Below are 23163 nucleotides of genomic sequence, written 5' to 3'. Positions count from 1 at the left end.
TCTATTTTGGGGTCACAGATAAATTTTAGCAAGTAGGTGAATTTGCAAATATGGGATCCTCACATACGGAGGATCAACTGTATGAGAATCTTGCTTTCTTTTTATTAAGCTAGTCATTAAGCAATTTGTAAAAGTGTAAAACGTTGCCACTCTTCTAATAATTTTTTTCTTGGTTTGGAAAATATAGTTATTTTCATAAAAATCTGCTATTTATGTTAACATGTCATGAATTTATTATTATGCTAAAATGAATCAACAAATATTGAAATACTTTCTCAGTTTTCATTTCCAATAAAGATTAATAGGTATAACTTACACAGACAAAAACTCTTTCGAGTCCGCCATCATCATTTTTTCCCCCTCCATGATTTTTTTTAACCAATAGACACAATTTCTTAGAATAGTTTTAGATTTACAGAAAGATTGAAAAGATAGTGCAGAGTTCCCATATCCCTTCACCCCCCCAAACATTTCCCCTATTATTTAGAGTGTAAAGGGGTTTCAAGACCCAGTAGTTGGAGAACCACGGGTGTTTCTTCTTATTATTTTGTGCGGAAGAGCAAGGAGTGCTCTGTCTTCCAGCCCCAGCACAGCTTGGAGCATAATGGGTGGATGAACAATAAATATGCGTGGAGTGAATGACTGTATGAACCAGGACCTCAGGGGCAGCTCGAGGCTCAGGAAAGGATGCGGAATCATCTGTGCACAGCTGGTGACTGAAACAGAGGGAGTGTGAAGGTTTCAGGGAGGAGTTGCAGGTGTGGCCCAGGAGAACCTGACATCTAGGGCAGGGGTTCAACTTCAGCCAGACATTGAAATCATTTGAGGAGCAGTGAAATATGCCTGAGCCCCTCGCCCAGGGAAGCTGATGAGATTGGCCTGGGGTGCCACCTGGCTATCAGGATTTTTAAAGGCTCCCCTGGTGATTCTAAGGTACAGCTAAGTTTGAGAACTGCTTATCTAGAAGGTATTGTGTCAAGAAGGAGAGTGGGGGCTGTATGCACAAAGAATTGGAATCGGGGTGGCTGCTCCCTGGCTGTGTGACCTTGGTCAAGTTACTGAACCTCTCTGAGAGCCTGTCCCCTCATCTGCAAATGAGGGTAATGATATCTACTGCACAGGGGTGTGTAGATTAAATATGAGTAAAAGAGCCTGCCTAGACTAGGAAGTTGCCGTCAACAATTGCTCAATAACAACGATAATAGCAAACATGTATTGGGTTTTTAATCACATGCCATGCTCTGTGCTCAGCTCTTAAAAATGGCAATTGGGCTTCCCTGGTGGCGCAGTGGTTGAGAATCTGCCTGCCAATGCAGGGGACACGGGTTCGAGCCCTGGTCTGGGAAGATCCCACATGCCGCGGAGCAACTAAGCCCGTGAGCCACAACTACTGAGCCTGCGCGTCTGGAGCCCGTGCTCCGCAACAAGAGAGGCCGCGACAGTGAGAGACCCGCGCACCGCGATGAAGAGTGGCCCCCGCTTGCCACAACTAGAGAAAGCCCTCGCACAGAAACGAAGACCCAACACAGCCAAAAATAAATAAATAAATTAAAACAAAAAGGCAATTAGTTTTCAGGAGAGGTAGGAGATATTGGAAACAGCCAAGTCAGTGCCATTTGGGAAGAAAAGCAAAATCAACATTGCCCGGTGTATCCTAAAGAGTGCAAAGAAGAATATTAATTACAATACTAACAGCAATGGTTTGCCTCCCAGTTGCACAATGCTTCACGCTGCAGGGAGGATTTGCATGCTCACGCACTTCAATTTTCTCAGCTTTAATTTTCTGTGGGGTCGGCAGAGTCATCTCCGTTGTTTAAACGAGGAGACCAGGCACAGAGAGGGAGAGGGGCTGGCCCAAGCTCACACAGCGGCCAAGTGGCCAAGGATGGAACGTGCACCCCGAGGGAGAAGAGGGCCAGCCGAGCCCACGCAGAGGCTGCTCTCACTCGGACGCTCACGCCCGCGCCTTCCCCAGACCTCCGCTGAGGATGCGGGCTTGGACCCAGCGGTGCCAGGGCCTGGTCCCCGCGCTCTCCAGGGATGTTCTGGCCTCGGGAGGGCTCAGGAGGCGGCGGGAGGCTGGGGCTCGGAGGCGCGGCTCTGAGCTGGGGGGCGGGGGCTAGACGAGAGAGAGGCCAACCACCCCGCCTACCCCAGGATCCCCTCCCTCCCCAAACAGGCGGCGCCCTTTCTCCCGAGCTGCAGCTGAGCCAGGGCTGGGCGCGGGGGAGGCTGGGGGCATCCCGGAGGGGATCCCGCCCCCCCCCACACCTCCAGCGACCCGGGGCCCCCACACCCACGTGAACGCAGGGGGCTGGCGCCGATCCCACTCGCTGCACAGCGCGTCGCGGCTCCGCGCGGGTACCTCGGCCTTTTGGTCCTGGAGCCGGCGCTGCGCGGTCTCTGGCGGGTCCCCGCTGCCCTGGCCGGGCGCTTCTCTGGGCTCCGGCTTCTGCCTCCCGGCGCAGCGCGTAGGCGGACACGCGGGCAGGCCGCCCCCGCAGCTCCTGGCCCTGGTGAGTGGGAACACCACGGCTCCTCGAGGGCGGGGGCTCTGAGGTTCAGGGCAGGCGCGATCCGAGGCCGGCTTGGCCTACCCCGGGGTCGGGCGGGTGGGGCGCCCCCTGCGCCCACGTTCCCATCTCTCGGCTGCTCATTGTCTCAGCTGCTCCCTGACTCTTAGAGTCGTAACCTCCGCTCACCTCCCCGTAGCCCTGATCAGTTTCCTATCGCCTTAGTTACCCCAGATTCTCCCTGCCCATCTGCCTTCCTTCTCATCCTGTCCCTCTATCCCTGGCCTCTACTGGTGGGCAGGTTTCCATCTCTGCCTGATGCCTGGTCCCTTTCCAGGGCTTGGTTCCCTTCCCTATCTGGGGCTTATTCCTCCAACTCCGGAGGGACCTGGTTGTGACAGACTTTGGCCATCGCTGCGGGGGGGCGGGGGGCTGGGTCCGAAGTTGTGTGTGGGGTGGTGATGGTGTGTGTGTTTGTGTGTGTGTGTGAGACTGAACTTATGAGTAGGGTTGCCTTCCCAAAGAGGTGGGTGGGGCTGAATGTTTAAATGAGGGAAGGAATTTGGATGTCTGAAGTTTTGTGTCCCAAGTTGTGTGTGTAGGAATGGCATTTCTGCAAATGCCCGTATGGAGTTTCATTTACAAGGGGTGTTGTGCAAGGACGTGAAGGTGTGTATGTATGGGGTTGTGTGTCTGAGGAGGGGTGTGGGGTTTTGTGTCTGACGGCATTCATGAATGTGTCAAGTGTGTGTGTGTTTGTGTGTGTAGGAATTGTATGACTGACGCTGCATGAATGGAGTTGCATTTTTTTTTTAATTGAAGTATAGTTGATGTACAATATTATGTAAGTTACAGGTGTGCACACAATTTTTAAAGGTTGTACTCCATTTATAGTTATTATAAAATATTGGCTATATTCCCTGTGCTGTACAATATATTCTTGTAGCTTATTTTATACATAATAGTTTGTACCTCTTAACCCCCTACCCCTAAGTTGCCCCTCCCCCCTTCCCTCTCCCCACTGGCAACCACTAGTTTGTCCTCTATACCTGTGAGTCTGTTTCTTTTTTGTTATATTCACTAGTTTGTTGTATTTGCTAGCTCCTACGTATAAGTGATATCATACAGTGTTTGTCTTTCTCTGTCTGACTTATTTCACTTAGCATAATACTTGGAGTTGTATTTCTGAAAGTGTGTGGGTTGTATGTTGAACAGTTCTGTGTGTGTGAGACTGTGTGTCTGTGTGCAGTTGTGTATATGTCAGTTGTACACAAGAGGTGTGTGAGGTTGTGTGTTCAAGTGTGTGTATGTGGTGTGTGATGTATGTGATTTCCTCCTTGTCTTTCCCTCCCTTCACTCACTCCTCAGGCTAGCAGAATATTGAGATAAAATGTATGGAAAGGAACCTTGTTTGCCCACTGTAGGTTGCTTCAGCTTTAGAATGTAGGATTTCCTTCCTTTTTGCCCCTGGCTCTGAGAGATGCCCCTCTCATCAAATCTAAGAGTCTGGAGGTTGTGAAAACCAGGTGGGGGACCTGTCCTTGAATGCCTGAAGATCCTGGAACACTCGAAGGGCTGTTTCCTGAGTAGGAAGCCTAAGAAGCAGGGCCAAGAGAAGGCCTAGGACCAGGAAAGACTAGAAAAGAGAGAACACAGGGTGAGGGGAGAAGGCCCCCGGGGGTCCAAGAGAGACTGAGAAGCGGCCAAGTGGAGGCCAAGATCCTGGGAAAACAAGTTCAAGTATTGCTTGGCAAGTAATGCAGTCAGGACCGAGCAAGGTTGATGGGAAGACCCTCTCCCTTGTCAACATTTTCCTCAGTCCTCAGTCATGTGTCTGTTGGATTTCTGCTTTTTATTAACCTTGGTTGTCATCTATTTCATGCTCACTAGGTTCTGTTCTAAGTGTCGCGTGAATTGGGCCATCAAAGCCACACAGAAAGTGACCAGTTCCTGAAAGGTGGAGTGGGATTTGAAACAAAGAGCTCATGTACGCTCTTCCTCTAGGCCAGGGACCTCCAAAATTTTTCAGTAAAGGGCCAGAGAGATTGTACGGAGACCCATAAAATCTCTGTTCCAACAACTCAACTCAGCAGTTGTAGCACAATAGTAGCTGTAGACAGTACATAAAGAATGAGTATGGCTATGTGCCTATAAAACTTTATTTACAAAAGCAAGCAGCGGGCCAGAATTGGTCCTTGGACTATGGCTTGTACATCTCTGCTCTATACTGTACCATTTTTTGTAAGGAAGAGATAGGAAATAGACAAAACTAGCTCTGGAGTTTTTGTGACTAGTTTGGATCTCAGCTGAACACTCCCTTGGGACCCATGGGCAGCTTCATGCTATTTCTTGGTGACTGGGAACATACATCTTAAGAGATGAGGGAATAATTACACATTTCCTATGTAGTCTGTGGTCTCCTGTCCGGGATTTTTCACAGCCAGCTGAAAAAAAACCATCATGGTTTCAAGTGACAGATCCTTTGAAGCAGGACCCCAACTGGGGTTTGACACTGGGAACCAGGGCTTAGAGCTGGAGGAAGCAGGACCTGGAAAGCTGAGGCAGATACCGCATTCTTGGGATATGGGGAAGGCGAAAGAGGATGAGAAAGATAATGATCTCAGAAAAGTAGCTGCTCAGCCAGCAGCAGCCAAAAAAAAGTTCAGGGAACTACCTACTGGTCTGTCTCTGAAAGACTCCCTGCCTGATCTGGATGGATTCAGGCACTGGGGTTGGGGTTAGGGCTTGGGAGGGGGTTGGTGGCAAGGAGAGGTATCTGAAGCCCTGATACCTCAGAGAGGAGCTTGGGGAGGCCAAGTTCTCCTTACCTGTACAGCCATCCCAGGCAACCCAAATAGGCACAGTCCAGCACAGGATACAATATTTACTGTCTTTCTGTGGCTTGGAGAGTTTTTTCTAGGAGTTAGATGAATCTAGTGTATCTGTCGGGAAGCAGAGAGCACACTCAAAAAGGGGAATTGAAAATTAAGGACTATTTACAGGGTTAAACCAGTAAAGTTGGCGCAGCACTCAGAGATCTGCAAGAGTCGGGGAGCTGCAGGGAGGGAGCAAGAGGGGGACTTGGGGAGAGCTGTGGCTGTAACAAAGGATTGTCTTTATTTTTTAATTATAATACATATTAACACAGTTAACACAATGATATATAACATTGTGTAACTTTAAGGTGTACACCATGTTGTTTTGATATATTGATATATTGTAATGTGATCTCCATTGTAGCAGTAGCACCTCTATCATGTCAAGGGAGCCAAGAACACTCAATGGGGAAAGGATAGTCTCTTTAACAAATGATGTTGGGAAACTGGATAAACAAATGAAGAATATTGAAATCAGACCCCTATCTTACACCACTCACAAAAATTAACTTGAAGTGGATACAAGTCATAAACATAAGGCCTGACACCATAAAACTGCTAGAGGAAAATGTAAGGTAGAAGCTGCTCAACTTTGGTCCCAGCACTGATTTTTTTTTTTTTTTTGATATGACACCAAAAGCACAAACAACAAAAGCAAAAATCAAGTGTGACTACATCAAACTTAAAAGCTTCTGCACAGCAAAAGAAACAACAAAATGAAAAGCCAACCTACAGAATGGTAGAAAAATTTTGCAGACCATATATTGGATAAAGGGTTAATATCCAAAATATATAAAGATCTCATACAACTCAATAACAAAAGTCATAAACAATCTGATTGAAAAATGGGCAGAGGAACTAAATAGTCATTTTTCCAAAGAAGATGTCCACGTGGCCAAGAGCTGCAGAGGATTGTTCAGTGGGAGCTGTGGCCTTAGGTAGAGGAATACAGTCAATGCCAAACAGGGGCCTGGCAGGGGGAGCTGAGAGAATGCTCCACCTACATCTCCTCCCACCGTCCATTCTCCTGCTGTTTTCCACTGGCCAGACTGAAAGGGCAAGGGAGCCCGGGCAATGCCAACTGTAGTGGTCAGCCTTTTGCCTGGGGATGAATCTATAGGGATAACAGAATTTCCAGTATGCCTACAAGAGGGGTGCTGCCAAATTTTGCTGTGAGATCAGTATAGGTAAGCCTGCTTATCTTTCTGGAATAGGAGGTGCCCAGGGCCCACGATACTTTTAGGGACACCCATGCAAACATTTTTGCTTCTTTTAAAATCAGAATAAAGAATTTAACTTTCAAGTCAAAGAAAATGTTTTAATATGTAATATTACTGTTCTCATCTAAAAAATTGGGGTGAAATTTACACAACAGAAAACCAACCATTTTAAAGTGGCATTCAGTGGCATTTAGTTCCTTTGCAACATTGTACAACAATCACCTTGATCTAGTTCCAAAATAATATATTCCTTTTTATACCAATTTGGCATACCAAATTATACCAAATATAATTTTAATATATATTTTAATGGAGGAAGGGGCCACGAAGGCAAATTTTCCTCAGACTCATGAAGGCAAATGTTCCTCACAATTTCCAAGCTGCCCTATACATGTAAGGTGTTTAGTTGGTAAAAGGATAGGCAAGTTTTATTTCTTATATGCATTTTATTTAATGTGTATTAAGATATAATAAGCATTTCAAGTAATGATCTAAAGTTTCCAGTTTAGATTACATTTATTTAGGTAAGTAAATAAGGTGACATGGATATGGCTGAATGTAAAGAGTCTGAAGTTTGGGAAACAGTGCCTGGCACCCCAGAGTGACTGTGAACATCACATTTTTCTTCAAAAATGGATCCTGAGGAGGTGCTGGGATCAAGAATTATCACCATTTCCATCCCATGGGACTCTCCCTCTCCCTGTTGCTCACTTGGGCATTCACACAGAGCAGCTGCATTTATTGGGCACGAACTGTTCGCCAGGCACCTGCTGATTCTGTCGTTGTGGAAAGCCCATTTGGTGGCACCTCCAGGCTAGACACCAAACTGTATTCATTTGGCGGGCTAAGCACAGAGTGCCTTGTTTAAGGCTCTGAGTGAAGTTGATGCTCAGCGAAGATTTGTGAGTCTGGTTTGTGAGCTGGGTCAGCTCTCAATTACTTGTGATGACCTCGTGAAATAAGGAGGTGGCTGGAGTTAGAGAATGGCAAAAAACGTCCATTATATTGTGACCTACTTCTCTGTCTCTTCCCAGCCATGCCTGGGAGTGATTCTGGAGACCTTGATCTTTTTCTGCCAGGACGTGACCCTTGAACCCCTGGCAGTGTTCTCAGGTGGCCCAGCGCAGGCACACCCCAACAGACCGACACCGCCCCTCCCCTGCTGTTTGGACTCTCTCTGAGTTCATCACCAGCTTCTTCCACCTTTCCACTCTTCCCACATCCACCTTCTGTCCGGCCCCTCACCAGGCCCGGGCCCCTTTGTACCCCGCAGGTTGACGATGAGCAGCCATGGCAACAGCTTGTTTCTGCGGGAGAGTGGCCAGCGGCTGGGCCGGGTGGGCGGGCTGCAGCGGCTGCTGGACGGCCTGCAGCAGAGAGCGCTGCGAACGCGCTTGCGCCTGCAAACCATGACGCTTGAGCACGTGCTGCGCTTCCTGCGCCGGAACGCCTTCATCTTGCTGACCGTCAGCGCCGTGGTCATTGGTGAGTCGTCTGGGAGGGGCGGGCTCTGCCCCTGGAGGGCGAGGGCTTGAGGGAAGTTCCCCGCACAGCATATTTCTTCCCTCCACTTACTTCTTCTCACCTGCACAGGTGCCCACGTCCACAATGCCCCCTCCCCAGGACGCGCTCACACAAACAGGTATACATTCTTGCAAACACATCTGTGGGTACACACAATGTCACGTCTATATGCATGTGTATATACAGGCATAAGTGTACACCATACAAACGCACACTTTCTGCATACAAACACACACAAACATGAACATGTTTTTATACATGCACAAAACATACAGGTGCAAAAAAATAAACACACACTTGCACACATATACTAGAACTTATAAATACGTTCACACACACATGCATTCCTCTGCACACACACTGGCACACTTAAGAGCTTGAATACATGTGTACCCCCATGCTTGAAAACAGTAACATACACACACAAGTCACACCTGTGTGACTTAGGAAAAACATGTGCATCTCATATACATGGACCCTCATATACAGGCACAGATACATGTGCACAAGTGAGTACACACTATCACATATGTGTGCATATGTACACATGAATGTGTGCAGACATTGACACACATATCAACATAGTAACACATAAATTCATACATTCCACAATGTACACACAAACTCGCACACTCATAGAATGTTTCTCTCTTTCTTTCACCTCTACCCACACACACGCCCTTCTTGGGATGGATGGATGGCCCCTGCTTGGGACTCAGTGACCAAATTCAACTCTACAGACCCCTCATTTTGGCCCTAGGGGTCAGCCTGGCCTTTGCCCTGCGCCCGTACCAGCTCAGCTATCGCCAGATCAAGTACTTCTCTTTCCCTGGAGAGCTTCTCATGAGGATGCTGCAGATGCTGGTGCTGCCACTCATTGTCTCCAGCCTGGTCACAGGTGAGAGAGCCCAGGCCAGTGTTGGCCTCCAAGACACATCCCAGAGTCCAAGCTCAAACCTGGAGCCATGGCTGTTCCAAGCATGGGACCACCTCCCCAACTCAGGACCTCAAACATGGAGCATGCACGTAGCTCTGAGTCTTTGGCCAAAGCCCTGATCCCAATCAGACCTGGGTTCCAGAACCCAGATGATCTGCAATACTTATCTCAGTAGCTTTCCTGTACTTTTCCTTGGAGGTAAAATTACAGCCTGAGAGGGGCTTAGTATCACCCACAGATGAAAGGAAGGCTGTTGTGGGGCAGCCAGGGGAGGTAGCTGGGATGTGGTGTGGAAGGTAATGGGGTGGGACGTGGATGAAGGTGTTTGAGATAGAGGTGACAGGGTGGTGGGTGAAGGGGGGCGGTGGAAGTATGGATGGCCTATGCAGGGGTTGGCAAACTTTTTCTGTAAAGGGCCAGGTAGAAAACATTTTCAGCTTCAAGGACCATGTGGTCTCTGTTGCAACTCTTCAATTCTGTTGTAGTGCAAAAGCGGCAGCAGATTAGTATGTAAACAAATGGGCATGACAGTGTTCCAATAAAACTTTATTTACAAAAACAGGCAACGGGCCAGATTTGGCCCATGGGTGGTTGATTGCCAATCTCCAGATTTGGGGATGGGTACGAAGATAAAGGGATGGAAGAATGATTTCTTGGGTTGGGTTTCCTTAGAAGCAGAGACTGAGAAGGGGCTATTTGCACAAGTGATTTATTGAGGGGTAGCTCTCAAGAGAAACCTATGAGGAAGTGAGGTGAGCAGGATGGGATGGGGAAAGAAGCTAAGTAGAAATGTGGGTACAGAAGAAGGTTGGCCTCTCAGCCTGATCCCACGGGGAACTCTGGAGAATGTGCAACACTACAGAATTGTTCTCCACAACTCTGCCACTGTCTAAATCAAAGGAGCTGACCTTTTGAATCCCTGGACCAATCAGTCATTGGCTGTAGGTCTCCCATGGGGACTTTGTGGGTGAGTAAGCTCCTGTTCTGCTGAGGGCAGCCCTCAAGAGAAGGGGGCAGCATGAGTTGTTAGCAGCCAAAACGCTCAGCTGTGGAAGGATAGGTGTATCAGCATGGTAAAGGGTGTCTTGATAGGGGACCAAAAGTATCTACTACAGATAGTGTATAGTGAGCTGGGTTGGAGGGAGGTGTGATTTTGGGGTGGATAGGAGGATGAAGAGAGCAATGCAGATGAGGTTATGGTGCAAAATAGGGGTGAATAGAGGATGGAGTGGGGGTTGAAAATGTTGGCTTGGAATAGAGGGAAGGTTAGGGAAGTGGTGCTTGGGATAAAGGATAGAGTGGAAGGTGTATTTGGAACATAGAATGGGAGTTGGAGGATGGCGATGTGGCGTGGGGCAAAGGAGGAGGGATGCTTGGTGGAATGGTTGTAGCAGTGTGGGGAGTGTGGAGCAAATGGATGGGAGAGTGGGTGGTGGGGTGTGGATGGGGCTGCTCGGGCTGCACCACCTGTCCTCCAGGTATGGCGTCCTTGGATAACAAGGCGACAGGGCGGATGGGTATGCGGGCAGCTGTATACTACATGGTGACCACCGTCATCGCGGTCTTCATCGGCATCCTCATGGTCACCATCATCCATCCTGGGAAGGGCTCCAAGGAGGGGCTGCACCGAGAGGGCCGGATCGAGACCATTCCCACGGCCGATGCCTTCATGGACCTGGTCAGGTGACGTCCTTTCTAATTTTGATGGGAATTCCAGCCCTACATGTAACAACCTATACTCAAGGGGAGACAAAGGGGACAGGCTAATCCAACCTGGAAATGCAACACCCAAGTTGGGACTAGTTTTTTTGGTACCTATTTTCTGTCCTGGAGCCTTGCACAAATCCTCTGAGAGCAACTTACTCCTAGGATATGATCTTTTGACCCGTAGGCTAGGGAGGCTATAGTCGCAGCATCTTGAGATGGGCTCAGGACAAATGGTATTTGTCTGGTGTTCCCAAGATCCATTGGAAGGTGAATGATTCTATTAAAGTAGCAAGATTTTGCCTGCCAGAATCAAGGCTGGTCATAGTTCTACCCTAGTCACTGACTTGGGGGGAACCTAGCGTTGGAAGAGTTCAGGAGCTTTCCATATTTTTTTTTTTGGAGACATCACTGTGTGTGAATTGAAGTCCCTGAGGTGGCATAGGGTCCTACCAAAGGGCTCAGACAGGCCTGAATTTGAGGTCCATCTGTACCCCTTAGGAGTTGTGTGGCTTTGGGTAACTTACATAAGTTCTTTGTGCGTTGGTTTCTTTGTATGTAAAATGGGGACATCAATAACACTCATTTTTAGGATTATTGTGGTGTTTAAATCAGATCACACAGGTAAGGCACTTAGATCGGTTTTCAGATGTTGGCTGCTATTATTATCGTTGCCATTGCAGTTATTATTACTGTTATCAGTCTAGATTCTCTTCTAAGGTCTAACCACGTTCATTCATCTGATATTTTTCTGCAGAAATATGTTTCCGCCCAACCTTGTGGAGGCCTGCTTCAAACAGGTCAGGGGGAAGTACATAGTCTGATCAAGGAGGTTTGGAGGGTTGGGGGAGCTTGCTGCTGAGTGAATGGTCCAGGAATGAGGGGGGAAGAAGGACCTGACAGAGCATTGCCCAGGGGCTTTTGGAAGAGTCTGAAAGAAAGAATGTGCTTCCTATTGGTGTGGTGATCAAGGCAAGGTTAGAGAGAAGGACTTAGGTCAAAGGCTGCCTGGGGATGGTAATGGAGGAGGAACCAAGGCTTCTGATCATAGACAGTTGAAGAGACAGACCCCAAAACCTGTCAGAGCATTGCCCAGGGAGCTTGTGAAAAATGCAGAATCTATACTCATTCTTCCATTCATTGGTTGTTCACGCCCTCATTAACCTGTTTATGCACTCAATTTTCTATGCATTCGTCTATGGCCCAATATCTCCTTATTTCAGTTTAAGACGCAGTACAGCACGAGGTTGGTAACCAGGACCATTGTGAGGACAGATAATGGATCTGAGCTGGGCACCTCCATGCCTCCTTTATCCTCAATGGAGAACGGAAGCAGCCTCTTGGAAAATGTCACACGGGCCATGGGCACCTTGCAGGAGGTGCTGAGCTTTGAGGAGACTGTGCCTGTGCCTGGCTCAGCCAATGGCATCAACGCCCTGGGCCTTGTGGTCTTCTCGGTGGCCTTTGGGCTGGTCATCGGTGGCATGAAACACAAGGGCCGAGTCCTGCGGGATTTCTTCGACAGCCTCAATGAGGCTATTATGAGGCTGGTGGGCATCATTATCTGGTGAGTGCTGGGCTGTGACAGGGGCGGGGTGGTGGTGGTGATGGCACACAGAAGGGTGTTGTCAGGGCTGGAAAGTCAGGCTGTGGGGCAGCTCCTGAAGTGGTTGTTGGGACCACTTGGCCAAAGTCATTTATATATGTATTGGTTAATTCACACCCTCGCTCATTCACTCACTCATTCCTTCATACCTTTGTGCAATGATTTATTCACTCATTCACTCCCTTGTTCATCTATTTATTCACTCATTTATTCATTTGTACTCAAGCTTCTGTGCATTGTTCATTCACTCCATCATTTATCTATTCATCTTCTCATTCTGCTATGGATTGGCCAAATTATCCATTCATTTATTTATCTATCTTCAGTCTTCCATGAATTGGTTCATTCATTTTCCCATTCATTTGTTCATTTTTCTGTGTATTGGTTAATTCACTCATTCATACATTCATTCACTCATAAATTCATTCACAAACTCATCCATGCATTAGTTAATTCTTTGATTGATTGATTTACTCACCAAGTCATCTATTCATTTGGACTCATTCTTTGACTCACTTGTTCACCTCTACATTTGTTATTCTCTCATTCACTCAGTTAAATATACCTTGTATTCATTCATCCATTTGCTTAACCCACTCATTCATTCACTCACCCATCATTCATGTCTCATTTGCTCATTTTTCTCACTCATTTATCTGCTCACTGATTATTCCTTAATTGACGCATTCATTCATTCATTCTTTAAATCCCTTCACTCTTTCAGCAGACATTTTCCCAGGCTGACTTTGTTTTGAACTCTGGAATACAGAGATACATTGAATTCAGTCCTTGTCCTCAAAGAGCTTTCAAAGTCTTGGAGGAGACAGACACATATTAGATAAATATAATACAAGATGGAAGGTTCTAGAGTCAAGAGACATTAAAAAAGTATAGGGAATATGGATAAGTAAGCAGCCAATGAGGGATATGCAGTGAACTCTGTCTGGGAAGGTGAGGAGGAAGTCATGGAGACGTCCACCTCTTAGTTGGGTCTTGAAAGGTGAGTAGGAATCCAACAGGACAGGAAGAAGGGAGAGGCACTTCAAGCAGAGGGAATAGACCATGCAAAGCTTGAAAGAACCTGAGTTGTTTGGAGAATGGTGAGGAGTTCAAGAAGGTGGGAGCATACCTTGGGAGTGGTGGTGGAAGATGTTAACGAGGCTGTCTTCCCAAATTGGAGAAGACTTTGTACATCATCCCAAATAATTTGAAAGTTGGGGGGGGGGCTAGAGGCTAAGTTGAGAGCTTGGGAAAGCAGCTGAGGGGATTGGGAGGGGAAGCTTATCAAGGACGAGCAAGAAGATTGAAAAGGAATATTGAAAGCTCAACTGAATTGGGAACCGTGAGTTTATAGCAATGTCATTGGCATGTTTGGGAGAATATCCGTATGTGCCAGGTAGCCGAGTACAGGAGGAAAGAAGTCATGTGCAATTGATCCAGAGTTGAGGAATTTTGCAGAGTGTGAGAAAGGAAGGATGGAGGTGAGGGATTTGAGAAAGGAGTTTACAGATTATTCACAGAGGTAGGTCTAGAGTTGGAGACAACTCAGCAACCACCCACCAGGGCTAACCTCGAGCCCAGCTTGGGGAATACAGATGTGGCTGGAGGAGTTCTCTGTATCCTCATTCCCACAACCTCATCTTGGGTCTCATCATTTCTGACCTAAGCTGTTGTACCAACTCCCCAAGCGGTCCTCACCTCCTCCAGTACATCCCCCATGACAATGACCAAGTGTAGACTTCAATTTCTAAAGAGAGAGAAATAACAAAGGAAGCCTGGTGATGGGTGAATTATGGCATCACTGGCAGAAACTCACAAAACTAAGCAATGGGCTGGTGTGAGGGGAAAACAGGTGAGCCCCCTATGAACTTGCTTCATCTGTCTTCTCTACTCTTCTCACTGCTCCAGCTATACTGGTCTTCTTTCTGCTCCTCCAATACTCCTAGCTCACATCCATCTCAAGGTCTTTGAACTGTGCCTGCAATGCTTTCCCCTCAAATATGCATGGTTCCTTTTCATCATTCAGGTATCAGCATAAATGTCACCTCTTCAGAGAAGCCCTCCCTGACCACTCATTCTTACAACCCCACTCACTGATTCTCTTTTGTAGTTATCACCACCTGAAGTTTTTAATGACATATTTCTCTGTGTATTGCATAGTTCCCCCATTAGGATATAAGCACCATGAGGGCAGGGACCATGTTACTGGAACAGAGTAGGTGCTCAATGGATATTTGTTGAGTGAGTGAACAGATAATTTAATAAGACAGGTTGTTTATAATTAATTTTTTATTGGAGTGTAGTTGATTTACAATGTTGTGTTAGCTTCTGCTATACAGCAAAGTGAGTCAGTTATATATACATACATATATCCACTCTTTTTCAGATTTTATTCTGTATAAGTCATTACAGAATATTGAATAGAGCTCCCTGTGCTCTACAGTAGGTTCTTATTAGTTATCTATTTTATCTATAGTGTGTATATGTCAATCCCAATCTCCCAATTTATCCCTCCCCCACCTTTCCCCCTTGGTATCCGTAAGTTTGTTTTCTACAGCTGTGACTCAATTTCTGTTTTGTAAATAGGTTCATTTGTACAATTTTTTTTTAGATTCCACACATAAGCAATATCGTATAATATTTAAGACAGGTTGTTTAAGACGTCTGTGGGAAATCCAGGTGAAATAACTTAGGGCTGGTGAATGAGTGAGAATATGCACTTATAGGAAAGAGAATAGGGGCATACAGTTACAAATGTAGAGAAAAGAGTTGGGGGAAGTGAATAAGGGACGTTAGAAGGCCAGAGATAGGGAGTGTCTGGGCAATGTCTAGGGAAAAAACCCTGAGGACAGTGATTATCTGGGGGGATTTGAGTCGGGGGGTGGGTGAAGGAGACACCTTATAAGAATGCATATATTGGAGTTGTAGAAGCTCTTCTGCTCTCTGAGGGCGAGCTGTAGGGAAGCAGGAAGAAAAGGTGGGATTTATTTGTGGGACCCAGCCCCATTTGTTATTGTGTGGGGAAGGTTGGAGTGGGGTAGGGTGCTGTATGGGGGATGTTGCCTGGCTCCAGGGTCTATGTCGGCAAAGCCTGGGGGATGCTAGCTCCAGGCTTGTAGGGGAGGTCATGAGGGAGGCCTGACAGGTGTCTGGCTTGGCCCAGGTATGCACCTGTGGGCATCCTGTTCCTGATTGCTGGCAAGATCCTAGAGATGGAAGACATGGCCGTCCTGGGGGGTCAGCTGGGCATGTACACCCTGACTGTCATCGTGGGTTTGTTCCTTCATGCCGGTGGCATCCTGCCTCTCATCTACTTCCTCATCACCCATCGGAATCCTTTCCCCTTCATTGGGGGAATACTGCAGGCCCTCATCACTGCCATGGGCACGTCTTCCAGGTATGGCCTTGCTCCTCACCACTGGTACCCTCCTAGGTTCACTCTTTGCCTTTCACAGGCTCTCTTAGGAGTCCTGCCCTCTCTGCCACTATAGAACCTCATCTGGGTTGTATAGTAATGTCAGGTGCTCTTGAAGGTCTCCAGGTGGCTCAACACCTGGGCACTGATCTTTGTCCTGGGCTGCCTCTCCTAACCCCTTTCCCTCCTTTTCTGTTTCTCTATTTATTTGTTTATTTTTAAAAGATTTATTTATTTGGCTGCGCTGGATCTTAGTTGCAGCATGTAGGATCTTCGTTGCCGCGTGTGGGATCGTCGGTGTAGCATGCGGGATCTTTTTAGTTGCGGCATGTGGGATTCAGTTCCCTGGCTAGGGATCGAACCCAGGCCCCCTGCATTGGGAGCATGGAGTCCTAGCCACTGGACCACCAGGGAAGTCCCTGTTTCTCTATTTAATATGGAGGGAGAACCAGCTGCAAATTTTGAGGTTAAGACAAAGGGTCCAACATGCCTCATGATCTCAGTCATTTTCTACCTCATAGGGTCTCATCTCCCCTTGAGATGGCCTCTGGGAGCTCCCTTGGCTTCCTTCTTTTTTGTGGTTTCAGGGGGTTCATAAAGAGCTCCCCTCTCCACCATCAATCAAATTCAAAACAATCTGAGAGGTATCACTAGAGCCAACCAGACAGAAGAAAAGTATCATTTTTATTGCTTGTAACACCTATTGGAGAATGTGCCTTTTGATCTGTGGCCATGGAGAATTGGTGCCATTGTACCCCAGAATTAAACTCACCAGGTTGCCACAGGCATGGACACACAAAGATCCCCTTTGTGGGTCCAGGATTCTCACTGCATGATATAAAGCTGACCAGACAGAGCACATGTTTTATGGACCAGCTGATCCCAAGTGGGGACAGAGACCTAGAAGGTTAGTGTAGGTGAGGTCACTCCCTGAATAAACATGGGAAGTGGGGAAGAGGAGTCTTCTGTAATACCCCTCTCTTAGCCCTGAGGTGTGGGAGCTCAGAAGGCCCTTTGCCTCCTTTCTGGGAGTGGATAGTTAGAGTGAACTGGTGACATGAACTAGTGTCTAGTAAGTAGCCCTCAGCTATTGGCTTTAGGTGGGTCCAGAGACCTTCAGCCTGGGGGACCTCATTGCTGTGTGCTCTCTGTGTCATGAGGAGTTCCTCTCCCCCACGCACAGTCTTCAGCCTCTGAAATGTTAGACACCTGCCATCTTCCCCTTGCTCTAGATCCCACTTTGCCTCCCAGTGTTCTCAGGGGGAGCCCTCCCTTGACCCATTGCCACCACTTATTCTCAGCCCTTGGGGTTCTCTCTCCCAGCTCGGCGACACTGCCCATCACTTTCCGCTGTCTGGAGGAGGGCCTGGGTGTGGACCGCCGCATCACCAGGTTTGTGCTGCCTGTGGGGGCCACCGTCAACATGGATGGCACTGCCCTCTATGAGGCCCTGGCTGCCATCTTCATTGCTCAAGTCAACAACTACGAGCTCAACCTGGGTCAGATCACAACTATCAGGTGAGTTGGCCTTGGGTGGGACCTGCCAACAGCTGAGACCTAAGAAGTCATTAGCTTGGCTGGGGGTGTTGGAAGGGAAGGAGTCACAGCAAGAAGTAAAGGGAGACTTTGGATGTTGGAAGGGGGATGTGTTGAGGCGTGCAGGAAAAAATAAGACATGGTTCCTGAACTCAGGGAAGATCCAGTCTAATGAAGGAAAAAGACACACTGATGATGATGATGATGATGATGATGATGATGACGGTGTTGGTGATGATGATGTAGATTACGGAGGTGATAGTGGTGATGATGTTGATGGTGCTGATAGTGGTGATGGTAGCGATGGGGGTGATAAGGGTGGTGATGGTGATAGTGGTGATGATGATGATGGCCAACATTTATAAAACACTTGCTATGTGCCATACACAGCATTAAATATTTTACAAGCGTGGGCTCTTTGAATGACATCTCATGATGTCCTATGCATAGTTCCATTACTGCCCTTGCCAAATAAAAAAAAGATTATCTGCTTATTATGGGTAGCGTAAGAGTTTTGGGAATCCAGAGAAGGGTTATCTAACTCAGCTGATGCTGTATAGCTTTCTTTTTCTTTCCATTTTCTTAGCCTCTCCCTGAATAATTTCAACATCCAAACAGGTGACTCTTCCATCATCTTCTTTTCAAAGTTCGCTGACCTTTGGAATTCCAGCCACCTACCCTTGGGGCCATGTCCTGGACTTTGCCTCTGCTTAGCCCGCTCTGACATCTCGAGTACGTGCATCATGGCCACAGTCTCCAATCTCTCCATCCTCTTACTTTACTTCCCCTACGTATTTTCTTTAATTCGATGAAAATTTTTGCTTCTTCAACTCCTCTCATTCCCTCCATTATGGTTTCACTTTCCCTTTTTGTGTTTTAGTTTAGTGCCTCTCAAACTTCTTTTATGTGCATACTAATCACTTGGGAGTCTTGTTCAAAAGCAGATTCTGATTCAGTGGGTCTGGGTTGGGGCTTGAGATTCTGCATTTCTAACAAGTTCAGAGGGGATGCTGTTGCTGCTGGTCTAGGGACCACACTTGGAACCATGAGCTTCCAGACCAGAGAGTATGGCGCTTCATTCTTTCATTTTCTTGAGAGCGTCTTTGACATCCTTACCCCTTAGTCTTTCCAAATCCTCAACATTGGGGATTTCAACCAACCACTTTATCTATTTGTATGTCAAGGTGTCTGAACCCAGCTAGAGAAAAATCTACCCACTGTGGTGATTACTGCAGTGACCACTACAAGATGACGCATTACATTATCAGCTAAGTGTATTTCCACTCAGAAATCCCTTTATATCAGTGATTCAAAGTCTTGGCTACACATTAGCATTACCCAAGACCACCTACTCCCTGAGGCTCTGACTTTGTTATGGTGGGGGTAGGGTATAGGCATTGGTATGTTTGTGAAAACTGCCCAGGTGATACTACTGTGCATCCAGGGTTGACAAACCACCCAGTTATATGGTGGCACCATTATCCATCCTTCATTCCAAATCTTCACTCTATTTATCTTCCAGCTCCTTTCTCCAATTTTCTTCCGTGTAAAAGATCATATTGCCTTATACCTCAGGGGTGTCACTGAGGCTGCTGGGTGTGAATGGACCCAACTTTCTGCTCCCACAACTCAAATTTATTGTGGTCTGCATCCATCCATGCTTTCTTTCCCCTGATCTCAGTTTAAACATGGATCTGTTGCTCTATTCAAAACTCATTCCTCTACAATTCCCCAAATCTCATCCCTCCTATCTTCTAACTCTGTCAGCTATTCCATTGCTTACTTGCATTTTCAACTCCACTGCCTCTACTTGACCTTTCTCTATAGCGTATGAAGGCATGCTGATGTCTCTCACATATTATAAAAATAAAGACCTTAGACCTAGAATGCTAATGATCTCAGGGAAACTGGACTCCAGGGCCCATGCTCTTTAATGGGGCATCCTACCCTCCCTAACAGCTCTCTGCCCCTCTTGGCTACATAGGGATTGTGGATAAAGGCAGGTACCACAATGTCATGCAGTATAGTACAAAGCTGGCTTGGCTGGAGATACTGATAACTGGGGTCAGCAGCAGGATGGAGTGCTCTCTCTTTTTATAGGGGCTCTGAGAGACCACTCTGCAGATAAGGAAAACAGTCTGAACTTGGGTCCCAATGGCTTAGGGACATTCAGGGATACAGCTTAAATCTGGGCACTATGGCTGATAGCATCTGGAGGTTCTGTGAGATGTTGAGCCCATGTGAAGTCCCTTCTACTATGGGTAGAGGAAGTCCCAGCTACCTTGTTACCACACAACCCAGAGATCGCCTCTGAGTCTTTCTTCAAACAATCTTCCTTGCCTTTACAACAGAAGGCTGTGGTATGAGAAGCCTTTTCTAGGGGAAACCAAGGATGCAGTGAAGATGACATGAAGATAATTTCAAAGGAACACGTTTTGGTTTGTTTGTTTGTCTAGCTTAGGGTCCCAAACATTGCAGTGAGCACTTTTCATGGGGAGCTTTCACATTCTGGGGAGTAGAGAAGTCATCAAAAAGGGTAAGGACTTTTGAGGGGTGTTCTTAAATGGATCGGGGAACTGAGCATCACTTCTAGCTTCTAATCTATGCAAAGAGCTCGGTGGCAATGGCCAGCTTGAGACCCATCAGGTAATTGCTTCAGAATTTAGTGACAGATTGTGATTGGATGGTTGGGGATTCCTAGTTTGGACCGAATCTAAACTTAAAAAGGTTTGAGTTGGATTATTGGATCCAGGTGGAATTAGCTGGATCTTATCATTCCATTGAGAGCATGATGCCTGCCTCCCAAGGGCATGCACAGATCACTGTTTATGCCAGGGCCAGCACTTGGAAGAGATATTCTCTCTCACTTAGAATAATAGTAATAATGACCCTTCTTGGGGCCCTGTTCTCAAAGCACTGTTGTATTTTACTGCTCATAATAACCCCTCAAGGTAGGTATATGTCTACCATTCTATAGATGAGGGAATATAGGCTCTGAGTTATGTCCAAGGGTGTACAGCTGACGAATAAAATCTGCTGGACCCCAAAGTCCATTCCCTGTTCGTGAGCCCAAATGTTTGCTCAATCACCGTTCTGTAAGAGACATCATCTGTGTTAAGCATCTTGAGTAGCTCTATGTTCACGACTATAGAATTTGGGAAAGGGCTTCAGAAGCCACCAGGGAGGGGGAGCGTCAACCTCAGGGCCCTAACACCTTCCCTGGCAAGCCCAGTGGTTTTATAATTCTTCTTAGCACACCATGCTAGACATCCGAATTGATGCAGGAGCTAAAATCTAGCCTACTTGTGATCCAGTCTGACCCTCTACTTGATGGTGGATCACCATCTCTTTCATTTTCTGTGTGTTTTACCTTTTAGTTTTCCAAAACCTTATATGTGTAAATGTCTAATTTTTTAAAATTCACTCAGCACCATAGACAATTTCTTCTTGTCACTCTAAATTTGGCCCACCTTCCAGAGTTCTGTTCCTAGCAGCTGGACCTGTCTATACTGACCTACCTACTTCTAGCATATGTGCACATGGGGAACTCAAGCTTCTGCTTTACGGCTGCTGCCCAGGTTGATTCTTCTGCCCTCTTCCAGTCCCCAGAAGCAGCTGGTTAAATCCTTACTCTTGCATCTGCAATCTGAATTATTTAAAACCTCTATCATTGGGTGGACGTCTAACCAGATCCCAACAAAGGACGAGGGAACATAACTGCATTGGCATTCAATGAAAGTTGCTTTGGATTTGCTCTTTATTTTGGGGAATTTGATTTAAGACGCCCTGGGGAACTGACCCCTTCCCTTCTTTTGTGTCTCTTCTGACACTGCCTCATCTCTCCCTTCCCTCCTCCTGCCTCGCTGTGTTCTCTCTCCACGTGCAGTATCACGGCTACAGCAGCCAGCGTTGGGGCTGCTGGCATCCCCCAGGCAGGTCTGGTCACCATGGTCATTGTGCTCACGTCGGTCGGCCTGCCCACTGAAGACATCACACTCATCATAGCTGTGGACTGGTTCCTGTGAGTGCTGTTCCGACTCTGGTACTATCTGTCCTCGCACCCTCCGCTTTCCCTGCAGCACTCCCAACACATGGGCTCTTATTCCAGCAAGGACAGAGTTCTAGAATTTTAGAATGAAAAGGTGGCCTGGGGGAATATCCCAAGCCATGTGGATCCCAAATTCTATAGAGTTAACCTTGGGAAGTAGGGCAGGGAGGAGGTAAGCAATGGGGTCTTTACCCCATTATCCAGAAAAGCCCTGCTGTACCTGTTTTATGTAGAAGTCACCAAAAAAGGTGATCCTTGGGGGCAGAGCTGGCTTGCAAATTTTAAAAAAATTCTCAACTTTAATTTTTTAATTATTTATTTATTTATTTTTGGCCACGCTGTGTGGCTCGAGGGATCATAGTTCCCCGACCAGGGATCGAACCTGCACCTTCGGCAGTAAAAGCGCTGACTCCTAACCACTGGACCACCAGGGAATTCCCTCAACTTTTAAAAATAGGAGGGCTTCCCTGGTGGCGCAGTGGTTGAGAATCTGCCTGCCAATGCAGGGGACACGGGTTCGAGCCCTGGTCTGGGAGGATCCCACATGCCACGGAGCAACTGGGCCCGTGAGCCACAATTACTGAGCCTGCGCATCTGGAGCCTGTGCTCCGCAACAAGAGAGGCCGCGATAGTGAGAGGCCCGCGCACCGTGATGAAGAGTGGCCCCCGCTTGCCACAACTAGAGAAAGCCCTCGCACAGAAACGAAGACCCAACACAGCCATAAATATATAAATAAATAAATAATTTTAAAAATAGGAGGTTTACATATAAAAATCTGGACTTTTGTCCCCACTTGGGAGCTGTCACCTGGATCTGAGTCTCAGTTAGATGGTCTTCAGTCTGGCCTTGTTTTCTCACAGTGGTGACCTTCCTCATCCTGTATGCTGTTCAGCTCATAACCCCTAATTTTCTATATCAGACGTTTACATTTTTTTAAAAAAAGAATTGCATTGCTAATATCAAATGTGAGCATATCAGAGCTTGGTCCACCCTGTGTTAGTTAGGCTGGAATGTGAACCCCAACTTCTAGGCACAAGGAGCTCCTGGCTGCTGCACCCTCTTCTCTGTGGAGCTCTTCAAACCTTGATTAACGGTGGCTTGTCTCTCCCCACCCCGCCCCCTCCAGTGATCGACTTCGCACCATGACCAATGTGCTGGGGGACTCTATTGGAGCAGCCGTCATTGAGCATTTGTCTCAGCGGGAGCTGGAGCTGCAGGAAGCTGAACTCACCCTCCCCAGCCTGGGGAAGCCCTACAAGTCTCTCATGGCACAAGAGAAGGGGGCGTCCAGGGGACGGGGAGGCAACGAGAGTGCCATGTGAGAGCCCCCAGCTCTGCCGCCTAGAGGAGGGAAGGGGGCTGGGGAGGGGGTTCCTGGGGAAGACCACTGCATGAGTGACTGTGCACTGAACACACATGTTCTTTCCAGCGCGTCTGGGGGAAACAGATAAAAGAGCAGGGATGAAAGATGTCCAAGGGCTCTGTTTCTCTCTGGGCATATGCTGAGAATTTGTGGGAGGGTGATGAGCAAGGCAGGGGAGGAGATGTTTTCCCTGGGATTGGGGGTAAGGGGAGCTTCAGGTTCCACAAGGTGAGCGATGAGCTCACGTTCCTCATTTTCTCAAGGAGTGGTGGAACTCCACAAAGGTAAAGGAAAACTACTATTTCTCATAATAAAACAATATCCATGGCCTCTGTGTCGGGAGTCCCTATGACCACCTTCGGGTTTGATGATTTGCCAGAAGGACTCACAGAACTCGATAAAGCTGTGATGCTCATATTT

General features: G+C 47.2%; 1 protein-coding gene across 1 annotated transcript; it reads left to right on the top strand.

Moving 5' to 3' along the window:
• Positions 1–498: 498 nt before the first annotated feature.
• SLC1A6 (solute carrier family 1 member 6) lies at positions 499–23077 on the top strand. Its single transcript, XM_082457714.1, has 11 exons — positions 499–1263; positions 1562–2516; positions 7883–8094; positions 8894–9031; positions 10549–10753; positions 11532–11574; positions 11998–12341; positions 15544–15777; positions 17119–17313; positions 21218–21352; positions 22507–23077. Exons 3-11 carry the CDS (start codon positions 7890–7892, stop codon positions 22700–22702), a joined length of 1695 nt encoding a protein of 564 aa, XP_082313840.1. The 5' UTR covers positions 499–1263; positions 1562–2516; positions 7883–7889; the 3' UTR covers positions 22703–23077.
• The last annotated feature ends 86 nt before the right edge of the window (positions 23078–23163 follow it).

This window comes from Balaenoptera physalus, assembly GCF_965194825.1.
Source record: "Balaenoptera physalus genome assembly, chromosome: 3".
NCBI classification, from domain to species: domain Eukaryota; kingdom Metazoa; phylum Chordata; class Mammalia; order Artiodactyla; family Balaenopteridae; genus Balaenoptera; species Balaenoptera physalus.
The sequence above is the reverse complement of the archived record's forward strand: the minus strand, read 5'-3'. Positions and strand labels throughout refer to the sequence as shown.

Bases quoted from the DNA above. Each gene is read 5' to 3' on its own strand.
- SLC1A6 (XM_082457714.1), top strand. From the start codon at position 7,890: ATGAGCAGCCATGGCAACAGCTTGTTTCTGCGGGAGAGTGGCCAGCGG. The intron at 9,032-10,548 runs GTGAGAGAGCCC...CCTGTCCTCCAG, and splicing joins TGTCTCCAGCCTGGTCACAG to GTATGGCGTCCTTGGATAAC. The intron at 12,342-15,543 runs GTGAGTGCTGGG...GGCTTGGCCCAG, and splicing joins CTGGTGGGCATCATTATCTG to GTATGCACCTGTGGGCATCC.